The sequence below is a fragment of the Hyposmocoma kahamanoa genome, unplaced genomic scaffold (assembly GCF_003589595.1).
Source record: "Hyposmocoma kahamanoa isolate Upper Pololo Valley unplaced genomic scaffold, ASM358959v1 211, whole genome shotgun sequence".
NCBI classification, from domain to species: domain Eukaryota; kingdom Metazoa; phylum Arthropoda; class Insecta; order Lepidoptera; family Cosmopterigidae; genus Hyposmocoma; species Hyposmocoma kahamanoa.
The window spans coordinates 442,307-453,595 of NW_020653732.1; the positions used below are offsets into that span (position 1 = coordinate 442,307).

Below are 11,289 nucleotides of genomic sequence, written 5' to 3' on the forward strand. Positions count from 1 at the left end.
GTAAGTAACGTAAGGTATAATTTCTATTAAAGCATTTTGACACATTGTATAGCTTCAGGTAAAGAACTATTCACATTAAACCGTGCTGGGCACGAGCCGAGACACGTACGAGACTCGGATTGGAAATGCTGCGTACAATTTTTATGAAGTGATTCACATTACAACGTGTCGCGTCTGTCATCATCATCCTTTAGGCGCATCAAAGGTAAATAAAAACATTGTATACACGCTCGACACTACTGATGCCATATCATATATTTAATTGTCAAAACTAACTTATCAGCCTTTGCAGTGGGATATTTTGACAGTCATATTTCTTAGTGTGTGACTTTCTTTACATAACATTACAAAATAAGGAATAAGTGCTTATTATTTATATATTATACATCAGAGATCGGAAAAGGTAGGGTATATACATAGAGTCGATAATACCTCCTTAAGAAATCCTAAGACTATGTTACTAACATCATAAACAACACATTTTGCTCCATGAATTTTAATGCGTCAGATTTTGCTTTCGTGCAAAAATAAAAATATTTAAGGAGATTGCTTTAAGCTGTGGTAACTCTGTGCGGTAATAAAGGAAAGCGCTAGCGTAAATAACAGTCCGATGCAAAACGCAGGAGAAGGTGTAGGGGTCGTCGGGAAGGATGTTTGCACATTTGAACGTACTACTTGCCTACCAAATGTTGATCTAAAAAGTGTCCTATAGTACAGCAAAAATTATGTTTTGTAAAATCATAGAATAAAAGTTGTTGATATATGATGATAACAACCTCCGTGGTCGATTGGCTTACACATCGGTTTTTATGGTGGCACTATCTCTGAGGTCCCGGGTTGGATCCCCGGCCGGGTCAGTGTAGAAAACTAACTTTTCTATATTGTCTCGGGTCTGGGTGTTTGTAATACTGTCGATGTTTCCGATTTCCACAACACAAGTGCTTTAGCTACTTATTTTGGGAGCAGAGCAACAACGCATGACGTGATATTGTCTAATATTTGTTTATGATGTTAGTAATAGAGTCCTGAGAGGTTACTAATTTTACAAATCACCCTTTATGTTTGATGGGCAACCAGCAATTGCAGTCGACGGTTATGTATTTAGAAGAAAAGTTTTGTAATTTGTAAAAATATAATATTATTATTGCCTTTAATTTTTAATCATTAGATATTAACCACTCTATGTGTGTTGTTTGAAATTTAGGTCTTACTCGCCAGTTCCAATCTCTAATTATTATATTATTTTCTAATTTTACTCGTATTTTCTTATATAATACTGTACAAACACATAGGTAGTGTTATTTATATGTTTAATAACATAAACATAGCAATAAGTTGAATGAGGAGAAGAAGCGCAAGACCGGTCGTTCTGGCAATCCTTGGTAGAGAAATATGTCCACCAGCGGACGTCTTTTCACTGAAATAATGATGATGGATCAATCGATTTTACTCATATGGAATTCAAGAAATATACCTTTGTATTTGCACTGCAAATTGTAAACATTGAACTTAATATTCAATATTTAAGATTTTATCAAATAGTATCGACACGGGATGTCTATAAAAACAACAAAAATGTCTTATTTTCATACTACATACGGTCTAAACATATCCATCGGTCGGCCATCTTGATTCAAACCCATTCGTCTATTTTCATGATTCGAATTAAAATTTGCCGCCGCCATGGCTCTTTCTCTCTCTAGCGCAATAATTCTGTCCCTATCCAGCATGGGTGGTTTGACAGCTGTCAAATCTGCCGCCATTTGCGTAGGTGCTTTATCGTTGTCGGGTTGTTCTTTATTGGTTTTCTTCTCGTCGGCCAGATGGTGGTCTTTTTTGTTGTCCTGTTGGGCTTTTTTTGATCGTTTCCACTTCATTCTTCGGTTTTGAAACCAAATTTTCACCTGTGGAGAAAGAAGACTTTTGGTTTTAAAATGTATAACCGGGAGACTCTGGGATTTATACCCTGGTCGTTGTCTACATGGGAAAATATGTGTGACATATTCAAATCTGTTTTATTCAAGTAGACACAAAGTAGGGACAGGATGTCATAACATTTATGGGACCGTGTCGGCTCCCTCCATTTGTAAGGATCATGAGGGACTGAGTGCACTTAGAGGATCTAGCTTGCGTTACTATCAACTAAGTTGACGCGTTGCCATCTTAAAGGTCCTTTTTTGCTAATCAATGACGTTTAAAGGCTATATTAATTTCTTATTGTAAACAAAACATTTTCACATAAAAAGGTCAATAAAATAAGTGATGAGACTAGCTACAACCTCTGCTTGTAAATAAAACTGTTTTGGGACTAAGTATTTGATATTTTGCAGATTCTGAAAACTGGTAAGGACAGCGGCTAAACGAAGTATGCATTGAGAATATAGGTTTGTTTTATCGTTGCACTAAAGGAATACTTTTTTCAGAAGTTTCTTTTCGCATTGAAAAGTAAAATTCTGGTCCAAATTCCTTCCTCCTATAACCTTATTTTCAATCTCAATCTACCCTCTGAAATCCGTACATCCTTCACACTTGTCAGATGTAACTAAAGGGACGGTGTTAGTGTCTTCTTCGGTGATAAAAAAGCCTCCCCTCGTTTTTGGTATATATTTGTGTTCGTATAAAGAGGGGTAGTTTGATATATGAAAATCGTGTTTTACGGTTGTACCTACGTAGAGATTTTGTGTGGTGATTGGTTATAAATATAACTGACTCTTTTTTTTTTAATTCAGAATAAGAGCAATCTGTTTGCTTGCCCATTAAATGTCCTATTTACTTACTGTTTGAAGATTTATTAAAAACTTTTCCTATATACTGAGTAAGAGCCACATAAAAACTGTATTTCAGGACTGGGAACATACCTGTGTTTCAGTCAGCATCAAACTGGTAGCCACCTCAAATCTTTTAGGTCTTGAAAGGTATTTGTTCAGTCGGAACTGCTTCTCCAGCTCCAGCAGCTGTTGAGACGTGAAGGCGGTTCGCGGGCGGCGAGTTTTGCCAAGAAGAGTGTGCGGTGCTCCTGTAGACAAAAAATGTTAATAATTAAATAATTTGGACTTGGCTTGTGGGCACTACCATGCTATAACAGTTTAAAAAAATTACAAAAAATTCAAAATGGCGGTTATTTGTGAATCTTCGCTCAATGTTAACGAACAGAAGACCGACAAATGCAAGTAGGAAATTAGTTTACATAATTATGAAAGCCAGATGGGGTAAAAGGAATACCAGGGAAAGAATTGAAGCTTTATTCATAACCTAAATAGTTTAGCACTATACTCTCGCAGTCTATAAAGACTATTGGTCAAAATTTACCAGCTTTGTACTTTAAAATTTTACGTACATTATACATTTTTTTTTGTATATCTTACATTTTTTTTATCGATTGGTGTAAAAAGAGAAAGCTGCCTAAACTTAAAAAGTTTTGGACATTTTTCATTATTTTTTGCATATAAAAATCATATCCATCTTGGTCATCTTTCCATGGCTATGCTTTAGCATTTATTTATAATAAAGTCTGTAAAATCTAACTCCGCTACTTTTTTATTGCTGAAAAACGATATGAAATGGCTATGTACTCAATTGTAACGTATTTTTAGCTTCATTATAACTTATTTTAGCATTAATATGGTATAATAATCTCTGTATGTGACCGCTAGCATTGTAAAGTATAGTTATTTATGTGTTTATTGCACCCTATTTCGTTTGTGTACGTACAGGTAAATGTTCCGTACAAAAGCGCCCAATGACCTTTAGCAAAAAGAAATAGTTTAGACGATTTTAAAGAGATGTCGCTACGATGCTCCAAATCGGCAAAAATTTAACGTAGGTAATAATTGTTAAAACATGGAAAACTGATAAACAAGGATTATTTGTTATGCAAGGCTGTAAAGTTGTTGTTTAACGTAAATGATGACGCAAAACAACTTTGGTGCTGAGCAACATGCTGACACAACTTTTCACCCCTCACTAAAGCGAGGAAAATGGTAGATGAAAGAAAAACAGTTGATCATCACTTTTTTAATTAAAAGAAAAAGTTTATCTTCGGATGCGTTCTGAATTTACACACGAATCAAAATAATTTAATAAACACGATTAGTTGTCATTATTAATTTAATGTCAAAAATAATAAGAATAAAATATACCAACGGATTTATATTATATAAATAGGTAATGTACAACAAATCGCGTAGTTGAACGTGTCATTATCTTTTTTTTCCATCGAAAGAAAAAATTACATGCCATTCCATCGCCAAGTTCCATTTTCAAAAACCTTTTCCACGCTAGCGTGTAAAAAATGCTTTTGCGCGCAGACTTCTAATGAGAAAGAAAGCCTTTCCGAGCTAGGAGGTGAAAACGAAGTTAAGCGTACTTCAAAATTCATAAAAATCTTTATCTGTCCTTCGTAGAGCTCATAACATTTGTCTCAAAATAAAGTATGTCCCTCTTACCCCATCTGATTAATGCTTTACATTTTTTAAATATGTATAACAAAGTAGTTGTAAGTAATTAGGAACATCATAACAATGCCAAAAAATATTTGAATATTTTCCCGCTTAAACGTCCCCACAAAATGGCGATGTCATTTTGGCGGTAAAACTTGACAGCTGTGCGCTAGTGTTGATCCGTATTTATCTAAACATTTATCGTTTATGCAAACAGTGCCAAATGTCGTCATTGCCTAATTGATAATTATCATTTTTATAGGATTATTTGGGGTAGTGATGTAGTCCCGTGGAGCAGCGACAAAAAGCATTAGATATTTTATAGGTTGGAACTATGTAGATAATACTGTTAACGCAAGGTAATCCAGTACTAGGCATTTTTATAATGAATACAACGTAAACTAGTAGCGGCGACGAGTGATTAAATTTTTAACATTGTTACTGTTCGTGCTTTTTTAAATATTAAACGCCTTAATATGGTTTTTAAACTATTTGTACTGCTGAGAGAGCATGAACACTGAATATAATAATAAGCGCCGTAATTTAAGAATATGAAAGACAATATCCTTTTGAGTCGGGTAATAAACGACCAAAACGATTTGTTTTATTTGAAATAGTGAAGTACAATAAAAAAAATAAAGTAGGTATTTTACACTTTATAATTAAATCTACATTGTTGGATATCGTACTTTAACACTATTTTTGTCCAATGTAATACTGCCACCATACTTATTTCTGCCGCCAAGCAATAATGGTGCTGGCGAAATTACGGACACATAGGACTTGTCAACTTTTGTCTCAGGGTGACTCAGATCTTTACTATTTATACCTCTAATTGGCACTGTAACTGTTATAGACAGGCGTGTAGCTTACCGTCAGGCGCATGACTTGTTCGTCCCGTCACTTGATGTTATAAAAAAATAATAATAAGAAAAAGGTATTTTACAGTGCAGAGAACATTATTAATCGTACATCCTTGTACTTTGTCACTATTTTGTTTCTTATTAACTATTATTATTTTATTACATGACGATTATATTACAAGCCGTGGTAAGCAGTGGTAGTATATTGGGTTGACCGACTGCCTCTTAAGTCAAGATCGTAGGTTTGAATCCGGTCTCGCATCGCTCGGGAATTTATGTACGAAATTCACCATGATCTTTTTCGGTGAAGGAAAATTTCGTGATGAAATCTGCAAGTCGAAAAACATTCACAATTCTCGGAAAAGTCTGAAGTCCCTCAAGTGCACGAGACCCGTGCTCATCAGTGGAATGCATAAATGGGTTGATGATGATAATCATATTATGCTTGATACAGATTTTTTAATTTGTAACATTGGTATTCTATACCCGCAGCCTTTTGGGGATTTTGCAGCCGGTACATCGGAAGTTCCGCACGCCTTTTTACATCTGTTTCCGTAACTTTTATAACGAAACTTTTTTCGCAAATTAATAACATTCGCGATGGACCAGGCGCGTGCGCGTATTGCTTGGCAGTGGGGTGTGCGTATCTTAACAGTTTTGTGTTGTGTTAAGTGCAATTACGAAACCAAACACAAGCTCTGTTTGGAACTATTCCGTTGAGGTTTTTATAGTATTTACACTTCGACTTCCGCATCCCTTTCCGTTTCTGCAAAGATTTACTTCTGACATCTGTTACCGTTATGACACTTCCGTTGCATTACTAATACAGTGACCTGATGGTCCAGTATAAAACGCATTCAGGGCTCTGGTGGGGCTATCGTGGATTGCAGTGCTTGAGTGTTAATAATGAGAAGACGCTGCGCCTCCATGCTAGCCCGCCTCCACGGTTGCACCAATGGACTCCTGAGGGTTTTCACAGACCGGTGGGTTTCCCCAATGTTACTACAGCAATGGGTGCAGCTCCACGCCAGGATATTCTTTTTTATTTTATTATCAAGCTAAATAACGCTATGGAAATAAATACTTTATTATTATTGTTATTGTGTATTTAACTATTCTGTTCTATTATCATATTAATTAAATATGTAATTGTTACAGATACTAGTTATTTCCATCCAGCACTATCAATTATCATTTTTATGGGATAAGCTTTGACGGCATTAGTATATTGGCTTCGTAATAATTCATTGTAGCCCTCTTTAGCTCTGATTGGACATATTTGTGCATTTTGCTGATTGTTAGGTTTAATTTGTTAGATAGGAATTTATCTATTGTAAGTGGTTAGGGAAATGCTGTATACTGCCTGCTATATTGGGTTGGTAAAAAAGAAAATGTCATACATGCTCGGAAATGTTTGCATTACTTTTAAAAAAGGAGTTCACAAAGTTTGTCATTTATAGCGTGCAACCCTTTGGCCGTATGTACAAAATACGTATGTAAATCCATTTTTATCCGCTGCTCTAAACTTTTAAATGTGTCCACCACAGACCACATAAATACTATATCTACTAACAAAGAGCAAGAGGAAAAAAATGGCGGGTTTTTGTAGTTACAGTAATTTCACAAATTAGTTTTTAATTTTAAGTATTATTACGTTTTAAGTTTCTTAATCCTTTGTTGCTTGTTTAAGCTGATGGCTCTATAGCCAATACTCAACAAATAAATAATAATAATCTAACAAAGAGCTACGTAAACAGACTAAAAAAACTATCATACAGCCAACTCTTCATTAGCATCAGTGCCTATAATTTCGATGTCTAATTAAAAAGCATTGTCATTGAGGCACTGTAACTGTCACGGACAGGCGCGTAGCTTACCATCAGGCGCACGACTTGTTCGTCCCGTAACTTGATATTACGTGACTTAACAATAAAGTATTTTATCTACACAGATATCATAAACTCTCTTACAATGTGTTCAAAAACCGCAAATTACGGCCAGCGTAAAGATAAATTGCTTTATTATTACATTCAAATTTCGAACATCTCTGAAAAACAAAAAAAAATTAATACTAATATCAGTCGAGACGAAGTTTTGTCGATAGCAAACACTATTGATAATTTCACACGTTACTTGATACCTGATATCGAACGATATGATAGTTGGGGCCGATTCTAGTTTGTCTATGAATTAAAAATAAAAACTACGGTTTGACATGCGTGAGAAAAGTTTTTATTTGCCGCCATTTCGCCAGTAACATGCGGTTCCTGAACACATCACAGAGAGCTTATAATACGTGTGTAGATAAAGCAGTGTATGTAACTGTACAAAATTAGGCATTATTCGGCTCGTTTCATAAATCCTCACTCGTATTTTAATGCCTTTCATTGTGTAACAGTCACATAAACTAGTATTTTGTAATCGTTGCATAATTCTTGTGAATCGCACTGCATCGATACAAACGCCCATAAATCCCAAGTGTAGCGATGTAATCGCGCGTTTGTATCGAAGCAGTCGCGCGCTTGCATCGCGTTTGCTTCGCTGCTTAAAATTGCGCGAGTGTAAACGTAGAAGATTATGGACTGCATCGCATATGCATCGCTGTTAAACGTCGCCTGTGTAACCGCTATTAAATTCGAGTACCGCATTGAGGCCACGAGCCTTTGCCGAGTACTATTTTAAGACGTAACTATGTAATTATTGCATACAATATTTTTTCTACGACTAAATTAAAATAATGAAACACAATCAATATTTAAACATTACATTGTTAACAATCCACGACTACTTAAAAACTCAAACGAAACAAAAAACCAAAGAGATGGAGTAGAAGTATCGTGATTAACCAAGTACCGTTTAAATTTTTAACCAATCAGGAGCTAGTAGGTAGAGCGTTCGAGTAGCGTCATATTTCATATTTTATATTGTTTTTAAATAGTTATTTTTTTTGCCAAATGTTTACACCTTTGTGTCTGTTTTGTAATATTTTGAGATATTATTTAATAAAATAACAAGAATTTTAATAATTTCACAAATATAGTGCCTTTATTCTGCACAGTGACGCTTTTAAGGAGACACTTTTAATTAGCAAAAATACGACGTTCTTTTTTAGAATTGATTACAGTTGACATTTTTCAGTACAATAGCGAGTACCATAGATAATACAATTTTGGCTCAGAACTAAAATGAGCGCTTTTGTGATATTGTATAAAAATAGTACATTGTGCATTAATGGTAGTACATAAGTAATTACTAACGAGAGTTTGGTTAGAAGCCCGAAGCCGAATGGTGAGGGCTTACATGACTCTAGGTTTGTAATTTTTACCGCCCGTGTTACGTAGGTACTATGTTTTTGCGAGGAAATAGATACAACCTTAGAATAATAACGCATAGAATGATGGTTTTATATCAAACGAACTGTCACAAGTGAGGCAAAAATCAAATTCATGTGGGCTAGTTTTAGTAATAGGTTAATTTTCGGTTTTAGTGAATATTTATATAAAAATACAAGTTGAAACGCGTTACTTCCTTGTGGAATGTGATGTTAGTATCTATTTTATGTTTGTCTGACGTATTTTTACACTCATTTACCACACATTTCGTCATTTTTAGCTAAAATTCTTGAGCTGTTCGCGGTGTAAGTTGACGTTGAGCACTGAAGGCCCGCCCGCTCGTGTAGGCCCATTGGGCGCGCTTCAATTTGCCTCACTTAGCGTGTGGATACAACGATAATTTATTTCTTGTACGAATAAATGTAGCTTCACAACACATTTGCAGAATTTGCAAATGGTGGGTGTTTTGCTTTTTTTTTATAAACAGATTACCAGTTATTCTTCCACAGATGTTACAGTGTATATTAGTGTCCATCTAGAAGAAACTTATTTAAAACATTTAAAAATAAATTATCGCCGTCAACGAGACAACATTGCGTGCTTAAGTGCGGTCGTCGGGAATATCAAAAGTCAATATTCGAAATGTTTGACCGTACGTGACTTTTCTTCGAATGCTTATTGTTGTTTATTTTATTTTAATCGTTTGGTTTTTGTTTTGTTTGTATTCCGTGTATAAGCAAATATACAGGGTGTTTAGAGCAGTGATGGTCTTGTAGTAGCATATGAGGCTTGTATATACATAGCTCCCGGTTTAATACGGTATCTGCATTTTTGAGACTGGTAATCGTGAGTTTTTTAGATGTTTGATTTATTTCATTCTATTATCAGACTATTTACACGTTCCACGGCTGGGTATGGTATAAAGAATAGGCCTAGATTCTAAAGACATCATAGTGATTAAAAATCTTTACTAGCAATAGATAATATATACGCGTCCAGTAAGAACACACAGATGATGTGGAGATACTACGAGAAGTGAGGCAAGGATGTATATTATCTCCGTTGCTTTTCAACGTTTACGCAGATTAGATTTTTTCAGAAGCTCTTGAAGACGCAACTGAAGGGATTGTTGCAAACGTGACTCGCATCAATAACATCCAATATGTCGATGACACGATTCTCCTTGCCAGCTCCTACTGTAGGAAGATCTACAGCAACTTCTCCAGACTCGATCAGCGCACAGAACGGTCTGAATATTAACGTGAAAAAGACTAAGTATGTGATTGTCGGCCGTGCTCCGCAGACGTTTGCTGTCCTCAACGCTAGTAGCCAACCACTTGACAGGATCCGTTCTTTTAAATACCTTGGCTGTATGGTAAACGACCAGGAAGACCACAGCATAGCAGTTAGATGTCGCATAGTGCAAGACAGGAGTGCTTTTATAAAAATGAGTCACCTCCTTTGCAATCGTAGTTTGAAATTATCGACAAGATGCCGTTTAGTGCGGTGCTATAGTTTCAATTCTTTTGTACGGAGTAGAAGCATGGACACTAACTCAGACATTATGTAAATGTATAGAAGCCTTCGAAATGTGGGTTTATCGAAGAATTTTGAAAATATCCTGGACGCAAAGAGTCACCAATGACAACGTATTGCGGAGGATGCACAAAGGCTTGGAGTTCCTGAAAACAGTAAAAAAGAGGCAGCTGCAGTACTTCAAGCACATCATGCGGAGTGTTATACCGAATATTTAAAAAAGTAGCCGAATAGGCCGAACACCGAATAGTAGCCGAATATTCGTGGCGTCTCTAATTACTTATATTAATATATTTGGTTATGATTTGTAAAGCATGTAAAAAAAGTCGTTGTTGACGCAAGATTGTTAGTGTTTTAAAATTAACCCCGTATTTTGAATTCGAGTTTAACTTTCAGCTTTTTTAATATTGTACATATCCATATAAGGTACAATCTACCCAAGTTGCATCCTGCAGTGCAAGGCAAACATTCGAAATATACTTAAAAGAACATTAACCGCCAGCGCGCGCGCACAAATGTAAACAACAATTCGTGCTTAAGTGACATTATTGGTATCAGTCAATGGAAACTTATATGAGAAGATTTCGGCGGCTTTAGTATGCTGGTTATTCATAAACAGCTGGAGTTACAAATTGGTAAAGTACGGGTCGACATACTAATGCTGCAATATTTCGATACCTTTATTTTTTGGTAATTTTCTGTTATTTTTATAAACAGCCATATTTATTTACTAATATTATGCTCCCAGAATTTTGTGAAAAAAAGAGACAAAAAACTATTTCGAAAAAAAACAAAAAAAAAATATGAAGAAACAAAAAACAAAATAAAAACAGAAAAGGTCTAAAAATTAAGTTGGCGTAGTAGTCATTGGAGGTACCGATTTGTCCCATTATACCACTGCTGAGTATGGGTCTAGGGTATAGTCTATAACTGAGTTCAATTCAACTATTGTAAACCTTCTTTAGCCATCAGGTGCACGACTTGTACGTACCGTCAATTAATATATAAAAAAAGATAAGTTCCATGTTGACATGACGCAACACAGACCATACTAAACTATCTACTGTGCATCTCTATTCTAATTTTAATTGTAATCTCAGAGTTTTAAATCACAAAGAT

General features: G+C 35.4%; 1 protein-coding gene across 1 annotated transcript; it reads right to left on the bottom strand.

Moving 5' to 3' along the window:
- Positions 1-1,418: 1,418 nt before the first annotated feature.
- Positions 1,419-10,053, bottom strand: LOC113227507 (homeobox protein Hox-B4a-like). Its single transcript, XM_026460444.1, has 4 exons — positions 9,998-10,053; positions 9,777-9,883; positions 2,859-3,016; positions 1,419-1,904 (listed from the first exon to the last, which is right to left on the bottom strand). Exons 1-4 carry the CDS (start codon positions 10,051-10,053, stop codon positions 1,587-1,589), a joined length of 639 nt encoding a protein of 212 aa, XP_026316229.1. The 3' UTR covers positions 1,419-1,586.
- Positions 10,054-11,289: the final 1,236 nt, after the last annotated feature.

Excerpts from the sequence above, each read along its gene's own strand:
- LOC113227507 (XM_026460444.1), bottom strand. The coding sequence starts at position 10,053 with ATGCGACATCTAACTGCTATGCTGTGGTCTTCCTGGTCGTTTACCATA. Across the intron at positions 3,017-9,776 it reads ATTGGATGTTATTGATGCGA|GAGCACCGCACACTCTTCTT; the intron begins GTCACGTTTGCA and ends TTTTGTCTACAG. Across the intron at positions 1,905-2,858 it reads TGATGCTGACTGAAACACAG|GTGAAAATTTGGTTTCAAAA; the intron begins GTATGTTCCCAG and ends CTTTCTCCACAG.